Source organism: Dendrobium catenatum, unplaced genomic scaffold (genome assembly GCF_001605985.2).
Source record: "Dendrobium catenatum unplaced genomic scaffold, ASM160598v2 fragScaff_scaffold_325, whole genome shotgun sequence".
In the NCBI taxonomy this organism is placed as follows: domain Eukaryota; kingdom Viridiplantae; phylum Streptophyta; class Magnoliopsida; order Asparagales; family Orchidaceae; genus Dendrobium; species Dendrobium catenatum.
Window position 1 is genome coordinate 43,929 of NW_021318787.1, and position 16,231 is coordinate 60,159.

General features: G+C 34.2%; 1 protein-coding gene across 1 annotated transcript in view; it reads right to left on the reverse strand.

Annotated features, from left to right (window-relative positions):
• The window catches only part of LOC110108508 (CLP protease regulatory subunit CLPX1, mitochondrial), a gene marked incomplete at its 5' end in the record, with an annotated part of 48,325 nt that extends 32,240 nt beyond the window's left edge, over positions 1-16,085 (reverse strand). The window contains 3 exon segments of the mRNA XM_020839181.2: positions 7,490-7,590; positions 7,693-7,754; positions 15,943-16,085. Of these exon segments, the coding sequence (XP_020694840.1) occupies positions 7,490-7,590; positions 7,693-7,754; positions 15,943-16,085 (306 nt within the window).
• Positions 16,086-16,231: the final 146 nt, after the last annotated feature.

The following is a 16,231-nucleotide window of genomic DNA, read 5'->3' on the forward strand; positions in this document are numbered from 1 at the left end:
CGGAAAGCCGCCGGTAATCCGCCGGAAATTTTTGTAGGAAATAAGCCGTCAAAAACCGCCGGAAAGCCGCCGGAAAACTAATCGCCAGAAAATTCCGCCGGTAATAAGTGATTTTCCTGTAGTGTAAGGTCTCAAGTCCTAGATGAAAAAAGTGGAAGATTATGTTAAGTAGTCGACAGCCAGTGTTAAAACTTGTCGAATAATCATGACATGAATCCCTTAATGCATTATGTTAATGCTAGGGAGTTCCTTGAAAGCGGCATGTTGTATGGCCTGAATACAGCGAGAAATGTGCAAGGGCTGCTACATCGGTGCCCGAGTGCAGTGTTAAATAGGCAAGGGTTTCCACATCATGGATGGATGGGAGCACATAAGCTAGTCTATGAAACAAGAATTCAAATAGGACTTGGAATGTAAGTTCTCTTACAAGCAAATTAATCAAATTAATTGATATTATTATTCATAGGAAGATAAATATTTTATGCATTCAGGAAACTAAATAAGTTGGAGAGAAGGCTAAGGAGATTAATAGTTTAGGATTTAAACTTTAGTATTCTGGTAGAAGTACTCGAAATGGTGTAGGTGTGAGTATAGATAAGAATTTAAAGGATAATGTTATAAAAATTGATAAATTGGAGACATAATTATAACTTTGAAGATTATTGTTGATGCTAAGTTTATTAATATTATAAGTGCTTATGCTCCTCAAGTAAGTTTGGATATGTGTTTAAAATTAAAATTTTGGAATGACTTAAAAGAATTAGTTTAAAAGATACCTCTTGAAGAAAGAGTTTTTATTAGAGAAGATTTAAATGAACATGTTGGTAGAGACATAAGGGATTTTAAAAGCATTCATGGTGGCTATGGGTTTTTGGAGCGACAAATGAAGGTGGTTAGACTATATTAGATTTTACTCTAGCTTATGATTTTGTAATTGTTAATACCTTATTTAAGAGAAGAGATGTGCATCTCATTACTTATAAGAATAGATATAGTAAAACTCAGATTGATTATTTTCTTATAAGAAGATCGTTTAGATTGCAAAGATTGTAAGGATATTCAGAGTAAAAGTTTATGTACCCAATATTGCTTATTGATTTCGAACTTTAAGATGAGAGGAACATAATATGAAAATATATGGTAAAACGTAGTTCTAAGATTAGATAGGGACATTTAAAGAACGCTAAAAAAAATATTATCAAGAGTACGGTTCGAGATCTTAAGATTTTATCTATGCATGAAGAAGCAAATGTTATGTGGGAAAAAATAGCTAATAATATTGCAAAGGATGAGCTAGGAGTTTCAAAATGAAAAACTCCTAATAACAAAAATAGTTTGTGGTGGAATCAAAATGTGTAAGAAAACATCAAAAATAAGAAGTGTTGTTATGATAATTGGTTTAGAAGTAAAAGCTTTGAAAATTTGGAAAGATATAAAAAGGCTCGTAAGGTGTCTAAGAAAGCAATATGTGATGCAAAGATTTTAGTTTTTAATGATTTATATAATAGATTACATACTAAGGAGGATGAAATATATATGCATAAATTAGCCAAATAAAGATATAGTAAAGATTTAGTTCAAGTGAAGTGCATTAAGGATGAAGATCAAAAAGTGCTTTTTTTAGAAAAGAATATTCAACAAAGGTGGATAAGATATTTTGCTAAGCTTTTCAATGAAGATTGTAAAAATAGGATTGACTTTAGTGACCTTAGCACTCTACATGAAAATAAATATTTTTATTTTTATCGGCGTATTAGTAAAACTAAAATTAGAGTCTTTAAAGAAAATGAAATGTGGAAAACTATTGGACCTGATGATATTCCAACAGAGGTGTGGAAATGCTTAGGAGATAAAGGAATTTCTTGGCTTACTAAACTTTTAATATTATTTTGAAGACTAAAAAGATGTCAGATGAGTATATAATGAGTGTGTTGATTCCTATTTTTAAGAATAAAGGTGATGCACAAGATTGTGTGAATTATAGATAAAAATTAAGTTGATGTGTCATACTTTAAAACTTTGGGAGTGAGTTATGGATCATATGTTACGACATGATACTAATGTTTCTCAAAATCAATTTGGATTTATGCCAGATAGGTATGTTATGGAAGATATTCATTTATTGAGAGGGTTGATGGAGAAGTTTAGAGAATAAGGAGGATCTACATATGATATTTATTGATTTAGAGAAAGCATATGATAAAGTTCAAAGAGAAGTGCAATGGAGACTTCTAGAAAAGAAAGGAATTAATAATGCATATATTCAAGTCATTAGTGATATGTATGCACGAGCTATTACTTGTGTTCAAACACAAGGTGATTTGACCAAGTATTTTTTCTATTTCAATTAGATTACATCAAGGATCAGCCTTAAGCCCTTATCTTTTTGCTTTAGTCATGGATGTTCTTACTAGACATTTGCAAGAGGATGTGCCCTGGTAATATGCTTTTTTCTGATGATATTCTTCTTGTTGATAAGACTAGAGATGGACTTGAAGGTAAACTCGAATTATGGAGGTCAACTTTAGAGTCTAAAGGTTTTATTTTGAGTAGATCTAAAACCGAATACATTGAGTGTAATTTTAGTAGTAATAGATCTAGTGGGGTGTTTGTGACTTTGAACGATGAAGTCATTAATAAATGTACTTGTTTTAGATATCTTGGGTCTATTATTCAGAGTGATGGTGAAATAAATAGGGATATTATTAATAGAATTCAAGTTGGATGGTTGAACTGGATGCATTCTTCGGATTTGTTGTGTGATAGAAAAGTACCACTCAAACTTGTGATGATGGAGAGACCTACAATGCTTTATAAGATGATGGAGAGACCTACAATGCTTTATGGCGCAGAATGTTGGCCATTAAAAGAACAGCATAATATTAAGTGTTGCAGAGATGAGGATGCTTAGGTGGATTAGTGGATTTACTCTTAGAAACATGATACGAAACGAGCTTTTTCTGTGAAAAGGTTGGAGTATCTCCAGTGACAGATAACATTAGAGAGAGTCGCCTTAGATGGTTTGGTCATGTAAAACAGTGGCCTTCCGATGACCCTGTCAGGAGAGTAGATGTATTAGAATTGGCCTATGTTAAGAAAAGTAGAGGCAAACCTAAAAAGACTTGGTTAGAAAATATTAGAAATGACCTTTCTTTATTATATTTAAATGAGAATTTGACTCTTGATATGACACAATGGAGAAAAAAGATTTAAGTAGTTGACCCCACGTAGTGGGATAAAGGCTTGATGTTGTTGTTGTATTGTATGAGGTGTTAAGCCTATTATATGCAAACCGTTTTGAGCAACATCTATCCATACACCCTTAGGTCCCATTTGCCTTCCTAATCCTTTGGCAATAATTTTGCATGATTGTCTAAAGGCATATTTTTATGCTTAGTTGCACGTCAAACCCATTTTTTCACTTCTTGGACACATTGCAAGTCTCAGAGGTGTGTTCATGTCCACAATATGAGAGGTTATGAAGTGTTTGTTCTTTATATTCCATAGAAATCAGCCACTATCATTAAAAGAGTATTAAGAGATATTTCATACAACAAGAGCACCTAACTTTATTTAGGAATTTCTCAAAATTTAAATATCTCATTTTACATGTAGAGTTTATTGACTACTTTTACGTAGACCGGTATACCACAGATTCTTCCAATAATGCTGCAACTCTATAAAATTTCTCACAACATATCGCAGCAAGGGAAGTTGCAGAAATCGCTCAAAACATAGTTGCAATTTAGTTTGATAAAAGCTGGTATAAATCAGAATGCTTTGCAAGTATCTAACATATTTATCCCGCAAAGATTAAACATTCATCCGTAAAATTTAAAATAAAACTTATTTTTTAAAATAAAATGGGAGATTTATTTGTACACATTTGAGAGATGCAATCATGGGGTTCTAATTCGCTTTGGAAAGTTCTTACTAGCTAACTCCACTGCTAAACAAGAAAAATATGGGAGTAGAAAAGAAGGGATTGTTGGGTTGCCACTGGAGAGGAGAGGCAATACAGTATGAGATTGGAATATTCTTTATTTCTCTGTGGAGTATGGTTCAACAAACCATTGGTACTGATGAATATACTAAAAAGGTCATTTTCCACTATCAGAAAGAACCCGAATGTTGAGAAGCATGCCAAAGAATGCCAAAGATGCCTGAAAGAGATGTAAATACGGGCAAAACGAAATTGAGAAAACTGGAAAATGTCCAAGGCACTAAGACATTGTGGGATAAGTAGATTATTGGTTTTCTTCCACTATTTCGCATGCTGAGAAGTAACTAATCATGCTAACTCAGCAAACACGTTCAACCAAGGCCTAACCTTGCTAATTGATGTTTCCAACTTGGATTGTTTCATTTATTTATTAGTTTAAATAACACTATAGTGTTCGCTCAGGAAAGATGGAACTAGGCATGAACCCCACTTTTTCAGCTTAAGGTTCCATTTTTTCTTGAGGTAGATTGAACTTTAATTAACCAGAGTTCTCCCAATGAATGTATCGGGGTTGATTTAATTCTGGGTTCCTAATTACTATGAGCACAAGCCCTTAATTACCCCTTCTATCGTGTAAAGGAGAACTCTTGATTAAGGATGAATATCTTTAAAAGTTTAATTGTTTTAATCTTGATTATGGGGAACGGAGGTAGACTAGATCAAGATATCAAAGTTCCATCATCCCGAAAATACTGTAGGTTTCAATATACCAACACTAATAATCGTTGATCGTAATGTCCAGGGAATCGGATTAGCAGTCATGGGTTACCTCCTCTCGAGGATCCCGAGTAAACTGAAGCGATTAGATATTGGTTTTTAGTGTTATGAGGGTTTGGAACTTATATATGTTAGAATGCCTGGTAGTTTGTGTTTAGGTTGGAGCTTATAGCTCCACTTAAGAGTTGTCTGTATGTGTGATTTAGATCATGGCTTACGACTCCTCTTAAGAGTTTCCTGTATATCTGATTTAAAACAAGGCTTATTGCTTCAGTTAAAAGTAGTCTAAAATTTGAGTTTATGGTAGGTCTTACGGCTTCCATTGGAAATGGTCTGTAGATTTGATTTGGAGTAGGATTTACTACTTTCATTGAAAGTTGCCTGTAGATTTTAGAGTTTAGGGTAGGTTTACAGCTTCCATTGGAAGTGGCCTGCAAGTTTGATTTGGGGTAGGACTTACTGCTTTCATTGAAAGTTGTTTATAGATTTTAGAGTTCAGAGCAGGACTTACGGATTCCATTGAAAGTGGCCTATAATTTTGTAAGAGATAGGACTTACTGCTTCGTTTAGAAATAGCCTGTAGTTTAGCTTTTGGAGTTTTGCGCTTCACATGGCAACTTCTCTAATAGATTGATTAAGAGCGGGTCTTACTACTTCGCTTAGAAGTAGCCCATAAGTTAGTTTTGTTGAATAAGATAGCAGTTACTTATTTTGCACTTCCTAGACAGCAGTTTACTTAGTTTGCACCTCCTATTGCCCCTAACACTTGTGCTTTTGTTTCAGAGCTTTTCTTCCTGCTTTAGCAGTTTTCCTTTTGCTTCGATACCACTTGTTTTAGTCTCAGTGCCTTTACTTTCAGCACTTGTAGTTACAGCGCTTTGTTTTCTCTCTTTTTTTTTCTTAGCACAGCTTGTTTTGACAACAGTACTGCTTTGGCTCTTGTATACTTGCTTGTAGGTATTGCGGCTAGCATTTGCATAGCTTACTTCGAGAAGAGTTTTGTTTGGTTTAGTATAGTCTGTTTAGAGTTTGTTCTGTAGTTAGTGTTCTAGTTTGTTGTTTGTGTTTTGAGTTTGAGCTGGTTTGGAGTTTTGTTTTGTAGAGTTGTGCTTAAGAGTTCCTTCAGAGGCTTACTTTAGTGCAAACATAAATGCTTGTGCTTTCTTTATTGTTTTTTTTTAATTAACGAATTAATTAATTAAAAGAAATTTTAAAATTCAAAATTAATCAATTAGTTAATTGATTAAATAAAAAATTATTATTGAGCTCTAGTAATATTTAAATCATTTAATTAGTTTGAATAATTAGTATTTTTAATTATTAATTAATTAATATATTTTATTAACTAATTAATTAAAATTAGCTGGTTCAATCAATTAATTGGTTAATTAGTTCATTAGAATTAACTAAAAGACAATTTTGCCCCTTGGGCTTACATAAAACAAATCCCTTAAGTAATGGTAAAAAAGAAAAATGTATAATTAAATAAAAATTACAATTAATAAAATAAGATAAAATAAAGGGATCTCGGCCGTCGATCTTCAGCTCCTTCTCGGATAGGCATGGACGGTTGGATGTCCGCATCAGGGAGGTTGGTCAAATCCACCTGATCAGATAGGATTCGATGGTCAAGGGCTTCATGACGATAATTAGTCCCATAATTGGTCTTTAATTTCTCTGATTTGCGATTGGGAGGCTTAATTTAAATTTTTCTTTATCTTATGTATATTTATATATCTATGCAGTCACTTCCCTTCTACTCCTCTTCTTACCCAAAATTTCAAACAAGAGAAGGCTTGAGTGGAATCGAGCTTGTGGTTCAGGCAAAAGGCACGGTAGATGAGATACGGGAGGTGTTTCTTGTGACAATTAGTGTGGGAGATCGACCGTAGTGGGTGTCCACACGGGCTATTGTGCACGAAGGTCGCTCATGGGAACCTGGTGTCGCGCGAGTCGAAGCAAAGGCTCGTCCGTGTGTGGGAGTAGCACATGAGGTTGCGTGCAGGAGGTCTTGCTCACGCAAGACAGACGAGAGCAGGGGATCAAGCGGAACGATCTAGGTCGATTGCAGGTCGTTCAGTCCAGCAAAATAGGCGTGAGGGCCGCTGTGCTATTGGAGCCGGAGACTGTGCGGGAGGAGTTCAGACACCCAATGCAAGGGGCGGAGCAGCTGGGAGGTTTGCGTGAAAGCTCAGGAATTGGGAATCGGACGTGCAAACGAGCGGGAGCGGGCTTCGATTGAAAAATCAGTGTAAGTCCTTATTTTTTGCATTTTTCGTTGTTTTATACAAGCCATTCCTCGACAACATGCACGTTCGACTTGGTGACGTGCCGACGCGCTCTTTCTTCCTTTTTCTTCTTCTTTTTTTCTTTTTTCTTTTTTTTTAATTTAATTTTCAACATATAGTATTATTAACACTCATATGTGATTCCAACAATCTGTCTTAAAAGATACACTCCATTAGAAAACAAGAATGCTCAATGTCTCAATGTTAGCTCCCAACTTATCAGTTTTTTTTTCCAGAAAAAATCATTGAATAAGACTTTTTCTGCCAAAAATATGATATCTAGAAAGATAAGCTGGACCATTTAGATGTAGACTGTGTAAAATTGGGATTACATTAAAAGGAATCAGGTAAATAAAACATTTCTGATGAATGATAATGATCATGAACATTTCTTATTAATTAAAAGCATTTTATACACAAATAATGGACAATTATAGACGCACAAGAGAATGTAATAAAGTTGAAAAAGCTATGAGGATACCTGAGCCCGTTGGACCCATCAAAAGAATGTTGCTTTTCTCCAGTTCCACTGTATCATTATCATTAATAGTAGATCCACCAGAAATTGAATCTGATGCAGACCTAATATTCAGTGTCATTAAATAAACATGAGGACAACCTCTCCCAAATGTTCTAGGCGCATGAATGAAAAATATTTCTAAGGAGATGAGATGTAAATCTAACCAGTTTGACAAGTTATCATAATAGATCCTCTTGTAATGATTGTAGACTGCAACAGAGAGTACCTGTAGCCGTAAAGCATTTGCTTTTATCCACAAAACGGGTTGCAAATCACATACAAAACAAATAGCTGAAAAGCACAATGCACTCCTAGAATTTCTGAAAATGTCATTAGATGCAATTGAAGTATTATTGTTTTTATCAACAAGAAAGCTAAATTTTTCTGTGTAAGGGACAAACTTCAAAATAGCCCCCTGATTGTTCACATATGATCAATTTAGCACAAAAATATCACGTTGATCCAATTTAATCCTTCGACTATACAAAATTCATCCAAAATAATGACTTCGGGCTTAAATTATAATCAATTTTGTACAATCGAGGGACTAAATTATGATCAACTTTATATAACAATTACAACATAAGTGGCCATTTTAAAACAATTTTATATAGTCAAGAGACCAAATTGGAGCAACATGATACTTTGGGACTAAATTCGCCACACCCGAATAGTTTTGAAACAATTTTGAGATTTTTCTATATAAAAAATTTATTATGTTAACATGAAGTAACACATTAAGAAATTCTAAAAAACTTCATCCACAACTTTGCATCACATTGCAGCAATTACAAACACAACTTAATCAGGAAAAAAGCTCAAAATAATCCCCTAACTATTCGTGTGAGGACAATTTAATCCTACAATATCAAAATCTCAATTTTAAACCATCGACTATATAAATTAATTTCTTCTTTTTTTTTGTGGGGTTGGGGGGGTTCTAAAAATAGTCGGGGACTATTTTTGGCTTTTTCTTAACATCAACTGTCGTAATCTCCAAGTCCTGATTTTAAGATTAGAGCAAATCCCTAAACCTAGGTTGTGCCAACACTTCCACAAGACTCATATGTGCCTTTGAAACAAGTGCTAGACACAAACAAGATTAAACAATGTTCTCTACTATGGACATCTTCCAACATTTGCTAAACATGGTCATGTCTAAACACTCAAGCAGTTTTTTCTATCTAACAAAAGAAAGATGAGTCATAATGGGCAGTAGCAAAATAGCATCGACCCTTACTAACACACTTAGTTTAATGTTCTTGTCCCACCTCGATATACAGTTTAGGGCATGAGCTTAAAAGCTGAGTTCATATTTGAGAATTAATTTTTCTATTAATTTAAAAGGCCCTCTATTTCTATTAATTTAAACAGGCACGCAGCCATGGAACCAAGAAAGAAATGCAGATGTTGATGAGTAACTTCGAAATTTTTCACTTAGATAAAGGGTGTTGTAATAGATCAAATATGAATTTTGAATCATTATTTTTCATAATTACGATTTAGTAGTACAGTTTGGCAAAATATAATCTTCTTTAATAATTATTAAGCACTTTATTACATACAAATGATAGTGTAGACTTTGTGTTTGATACAGTTTATTAGTGAAACAATTTATATTAGATATTACATCAGGCATATGTCAATCTCAAATCAGCCCATAAATCCACACCTAGTCAACCATTTCTTAATCTTGCACCAATCTTAATCCTTTCGCAACTTTTCAACTGACCCTAGAAACATTTCCACCATCCCCAGTCATTTGGTAACAGAGCCAAAGGGATCTAAAACCTCAATACCAATTGTCCTAAAAGAGAGAGAAATAATCAATCCTAAGAGGCACACCACTACAAGTACCAAATCGAACTGTTTATTTCTTAATCAAATCATTGAATCTCTTCGCTAAAAATTTTCTACATCAAGAAACTTTTGCTTCGAAAAGAGATCTTCAACTTAAACAAAAAATCTTCATCATCATAACAAGCATCACCAATTGGAGTTCAGAGGCAATTCAAATAAGATATTCAAAATTGGAGGCAAGAAGCAGCACTCAGATAAAGGGATCTCTTCTCCAACAAAGGCTTCATTGGAAGAGGCTAATAAGAAAATGAGGCTATTCTTTCAGACACCGCCGCTTTTAACAAGTCTAAAATTTTTCATGTTAGAGAGCCCCTCATTTGGCAAAAAAAAATTATTTACAAAAAACAAGATTTATTCACATGTTTTGATGTAAATCTAATGTTATTGTATAAATCCCAAGTAGTTGCCTCCACCAATCAAAACCAAACCATTATTTCTAATATAATCATATACTTCAAAACCTTCACTTGAGTGTCACCTTTGGTAGGAGGAGCATCAAAAAATTAATTCTTTAATCTTAACCTAGAATGGAGATTTTTCATATAACATTCGCTAGATTTATCTTTGTGATATATGTTGCTTTATTTCAGGTGCATAATTAGCATTGGTCTTTAATTGTGCTATATTACAAGAGCTTATATAGATAAGGAAAGACAAAAGAAAAAAAAGGTACAAAATCGAATAGAAGTTTTTGTGTCCTGCCAAAACTAAAAGGTCTTTCCCCTATAAAAAAAAAAGCTTAAATCACATAATGAGAGTTTGGGATGTAAGTGGCCATTGTGTCTAAAAATAGTCGGGGACTATTTTTGGCTTTTTCTTAACATCAACTGTCATAATCTCCTGGTCCTAATTTTAAGATTAGAGAAAATCCCTAAACCTAGGTTGCGCCGACACTTCCACAAGACTCATATGTGCCTTTGAAACAAGTGCTAGACACAAAAATGATTCAACAATGTTCTCTAGTATGGACATCTTCCAGCATTTGCTAAAAATGGTCATGCTTAAACACTCAAGCAGTTTTTTCTATCTAAAAAAAGAAAGATGGGTCATAATGGGGTAGTAGCAAAACAGAATAGACACTTACTAACACACTTAGTTTGATTTTCTTGTCCCACCTCTATATACAGTTTAGGGCATGAGCTTAAAAGCTGAGTTCATATTTGAGAATTATTTTTTCTACTAATTTAAATAGGCACGCTTTTTCTACTAATTTAAATAGGCACACAGCCATGGAACCAAAAAAGAAATGCCGATGTTGATGAGTAACTTCGAAATTTTTCACTTAGACAACGGGTGTTGTAATAGATCAAATATGTATTTTGAATCATTATTTTTCATAATTACGATTTAGTAGTACAGTGTGGCAAAATATAATCTTCTTTGATAATTATTAAGCACTTTATTACATACAAATGATAGTGCAGACCTTGTATTTGATACAGTTTATTAGTGAAAATGTGAAATAACTTTTTATTAGATATTTCATCAGGCATATATCAATCTCAAATCAGCCCATAAATCCACACCTAGTCAACCATTCCTTAATCTTGCACCAATCTTAATCCTTTCGCAACTTTTCAACTGACCCTAGAAACATTTCCACCATCCCCAGTCATTTGGTAACAGAGCCAAAGGGATCTAAAACCTCAATACCAATTGTCCTAAAAGAGAGAGAAACAATCAATCCTAAGAGGTACACCACTACAAGTAACAAATCAAACTGTTTATTTCTTAATCAAACCGTTGAATCTCTTTGCTAAGATTTTTCTACACCAAGAAACTTTTGCTTCGAAAAGAGATCTTCAACTTAAGCAAAAAATCTTCATCATCATAACAAGCATCACCACTTGGAGTTCAGAGGCAAGTCAAATAAAATCTTCAAAATTGGAGGCAAGAAGCAGCACTCAGATAAAGGGATCTCTTCTCCAACAAAGGCTTCCTTGGAAGAGGCTAATAAGAAAATGAGGCTATTCTTTCGGACACCGCCACTTTAACAAGTCTAAAAAATTTTGCGTTAGAGAGCCCCTCATTTGGCAAAAAAAAAATTACAAAAGACAAGATTTATTCACATGTTTGGATGTAAATCTAATGTAATTGTATAAATCCCAAGTAGTTGCCTCCACCAATCAAAACCAAACCATTCTTTCTATTATAATCATATGCTTCAAAACCTTTACTTGAGTGTCACCCTTGGTAAGAGGAGCATCACCAAATGAATTCTTTAATCTTAACCTACAATGCAGATTTTCCATATAACATTCGCTAGATTTATCTTTGTGATATATGTTGCTTTATTTCAGGTTCAAAATTAGCATTGGTCTTTAATTGTGCTATATTACAAGAGCATATATAGACAAGGAAAGACAAAAGAAAAAAAAAGGTGCAAAATCGAATAGAACTTCCACCGATACGTGTCGGATACGCCATAGACGTATCCAATTAAAATACTATTTAATTTCAAAAGGACACTCGTATCCGATACACATGTCCGTTGAAAAACAAAAGAAATCTGAAAAAAAAAGATGCATCGTATTTACTTCCACGACTGCGAGCAAAGTTCTCTCATTTCCGAGATGAATTTGAGTCTCTTGATGATATGAGAATATTAGAAATTACTAACCTTTCACTTGATGAGCCTGAATTAAAAGCTATGATATTTATTGAAGATGATATAGAAGTTCAAAGACAAACCACTGAAGAAGCTAATCATATCATTCCTTCTATTGAATAGTTGAAAGTTGAAACTTTATGTGCTAGACAATTTATGTGTATGCGTTTGTTGTTGTACTAGACATTTAATGCTTACTTATATTTTGATATTATAAGCTACAAGGCTACAAATGATGTTGTAGTCTTTTTTTTTTGTAATTTCAAATATTATGCTTTGATTGCTTTCTTAATTTTTATGTCGTATCTGCGCCGTACCCGTATCCTGTATTTTTAAGAATTGAAGTGTCCCGTATTCGTATCGTGTCGTATCCGTGTCGTCGTATCCATATCGGTGCAACATAAAGGTTCATATAGATAAAAAAAAATTTAAATCTTGAGAAATTGCTAAAACAAGTTTTGCTAAACTAACACACCCATGATTTTGAAGATGACCAGGAAGTTTGCCTTAACTTTCACGCAAACACTAGAAGGCCTCACAACACAACACCATAAGGAAAACCCATATGATGCCCAAATAGGACAATAAAAATCAAGGCACCCACTTTTAATGGCACCCATGACGCAAATAAATTTTGAGATTATCTCACCCAAATTAATGAATTCTTTAACTAGTACAAAAAGAACAACTACCAAAAAGCAAACTCTAATAAACTTAACTAATTGGTCAGTCAAAACTCTATTGGAATAATTTATTGGCTAAGGAAAAAAGAAATGGTAGAAGAGTTATTGAGTGGGAGGCAATGAAAGAAGCACTTAGTACCGAGTATTGTGTTGGCATTATGTCAGAAGTTGCATGAGGCAATGTGACAAGATGGTGACTAATATCAAAAAACTTTCAAAGATCTCATAGATAGAGCCAACTGGCCTTAAAATAATTCAATGTATTTGTCCATGGACTAAAGATGGACAAAAAAATTAAAGTTGAGTTACATAACCCTCATAACTACAAAGATGTTTTTCACATAGCTACATTAATACTAAAACACAATAGGTACTTAGTCATTTTCAAACCACAATCATTTATCCCATCTACTTCTAGGCCTAAAGTTAAACCTGCCACCACCCCATCTAACAATCAACCAACTAGAACAATAGGAGGAAATAGCCATAAAATATAAAAGACATTGTCTAACATACTTCATATAAGAAATAACAAATGAAATACAAGTATAAGTGATGTAGAACGGATATGGGGGGGTCATTTGAAATTTGAATTTCAAATTAAATGGGAAAAGGAGGGAAGGGGTACTTAATTAATCCATTAAATGGAGAGGCATTAATTAAAATAGGAGAGAGGGAGTGGTGGAATTAAAGCTTGCCTATTCAATAGTCTTAAATTGAGGGAGAGAATTTTATTCAAATCCAATTTGGAATTGACTTAAAGCTTTCCTTAAATAGTATCAATTAATTTAGGAAATTATATGAATTTCAAATTGTGTTGGATTTGAATTCAAAACCTTTCCAAGATAATCATTAATCTAATTTTGGAAAGAAATTTAAAGAGGGCATTGGTATGGGGCCGGCCAAGAGATAGAGAGGGGGGCTAGGGGTGTCTAGGTTCAATGTGTTTGGACTAGGGATTAATTAATCAATCAATTTTAGAATTGATAAATTAATTAAATGAAAAAGATTTTCAAAAATAATGTAATTAATGATGATGGATTTGAAATTCAAATTAGATTAATTTGAATTTAAAATTTTTTCAAATTAATGACAATTTAAATAAGGAAAGATGGATTTTTTTTTTTTTTTTGAGGGAAGTGGGGCTAGTGAGGGAGGTGGCCAACGGGTGGGTGGAGCCATAGTCAATTTCAACCAATGGGGAGGGAGGAGGAAGGGAGGGGCGAGTGTAGGTCGATGGTGTGGAGGTGATAGGGGTGAGAGGAACAGCGCCTTGGTAGAGGGCTTGAGGAGGTGGTGGTTTAGGAAAATAAGGAAAAACAAAACAAAGAAAGAAGAGATAGAACTGCGAGCCTTGGACTCTTCCGAAGACTGACTGGTGATACGATGTCCATCACAAATGGACTTCAAGCCACGAGCCTGGACCCATCCTGCGGCTGGTGGAAACCACAATTCCTTCCATATGGATTCCCACTAACATCCTCCCAAAGAACAAAAGTTCAAAACAAATTTCTTTTTTTAATAATCCATCATTCTAATACAAGAGCAAAGGCCTCTATATATAGGCCTTAAAATAAAAGAAACTAAAAAGACAACTTTGCCCCTTGGGCTTACATAAGACAAGACTCTTAAATAAGAGTAAAAACAAAAAATACATAATTAAAATAAAAAATATAATTAATAAACTAAGATAAAATGAAGTGATCTCGGCCTTCAATCTTCGTCTCTTCCTTTGATTAACGTCCACCGTAGGATGTCCGCATCAATAAGACTAATTGATGCACCTAAAAGAGGATAAAACTATTGAATCTAAACTTAAATATTATGGAACAATAGATGATCCTAAGGATTAAGAAATGAAAGCTAAAACTGAATATGAAGACTATGTAACTAAAAATGTATTTAGTATGTAACTAGTGTGTAAATAAAAGAGATGTAGGCATTTTATAGATGGAGGTAGTGCATGAATGTAATCTCAGCACATACCTTCACAAGAGCCAACATTCAAGTCGAATCACACCCAAACCCTTTCCATGTTACTTGGGTCAACCATATCTCCCTTGTTGTGACTTCTAAATACTTTTTACACCAAAAAATAGGGAATTATAAAGATAATTTTGATGTGATGTCTTACTTATGGATCATAGTTAACATTTTGTTCATGATCCACTGGAATAATATTAGTTAATCTCATCCTCTCATTCTATGCTATAGCAGATAGAACTTATCAAAAAGTTGTTCAAGGAAAAAATAGCATCAAGTGAAGAGAATGGATACCAAAGAATCATTCAGAAAGGTAAACCCAAATATTTGGTAAAAGATTGTTCATGTCGCTCATGATGATCATCAATCTACTCATCTTTCTTTCTTTCTTTTAACACATCTTTACTACCAAATATTTTCTCCTCTATTGCATCTCTCAAAATGAAATGTCCATCCATCAGATGTTTTGTATTTCCTTATTCTCGTGCACCTTAACTAATCCTCAAACTCCTTCAAAACCAAATATAATAGTGTAAATTGATTTACCACCAACTTATTTATTTGTATGATCATGTAAATCCAACTAGAATTCCTATATTGCATAGTGGAACCCAATTAAACACTGAAAACCAAAAAATAAATGGCAAATGCCAAGTTAGATCGTGAATGTTAATTAATCAATAGATGTCGAGACCTCCCTATTTGAAAGAAAATCTACATAATACAGTAATTAAAGCATACAAATTTCCAATAAATATAATTGTACAATAAATAAATTTGCATAATAAAAGAATAAATTTTCCTCCAAAAATTATATTCACCATAATAAGCACCAATACTTATATACCATGAAAACTAGCATAGGCACTTAAAGGTTGCCCGTTGTAGGGTATGTGTACGGTGTACCACAAGTTCACAAGGAACTTAAGAAGAACAAATATAACATAATACCAGCCATTAAAACCATTATCCCAACAATATAGGGTCAGCTTTATGAAACTTCTCCCTTCATGCATTTCTATAGAGTGCTGCATGATATGTATCTGATTAAATACTATATCAATTCTGCTCTGCAGATCAAGAGAACCACGAGAGACAATTGTTGCAAAATAACCTCCAACGAAATTGTTTTCTGAAGTTTTGCAAAGAGTAAAATAAACTCCAAATTTTCCAACAAGAATAAATCCAAAGAGTAAAACAAATCCAGAGCTAATTCAAGCAATCAACTCAGTTAAGTAGCTCCACTCGAAGTAAAAACGTGATAAGGTTCAAACTTATACCTTCTTAGCCCGCTCTTGGCCAATCACAAACTTATCTAAGCCTCTGCAAATCTCCTTAGGGGTCGGAAACTCAATCCCTATATTAGAACCTCCCCAACACCATTCCCTCGCAGCTCCAGAACCACCTCCATCTCCCCCTCCCCCTCCCCCTCCCCCTCCCCCTCCACCTCCTACCCTAATCACGTTGATCCGGCTCGGCAATCCTGAGGACTGAACAGCAACCCCAGATTCCGGAGGCTGCTGCCATATCTCGGGTGGTTCACCGGATGACCTCGACACAGCGGCGGGG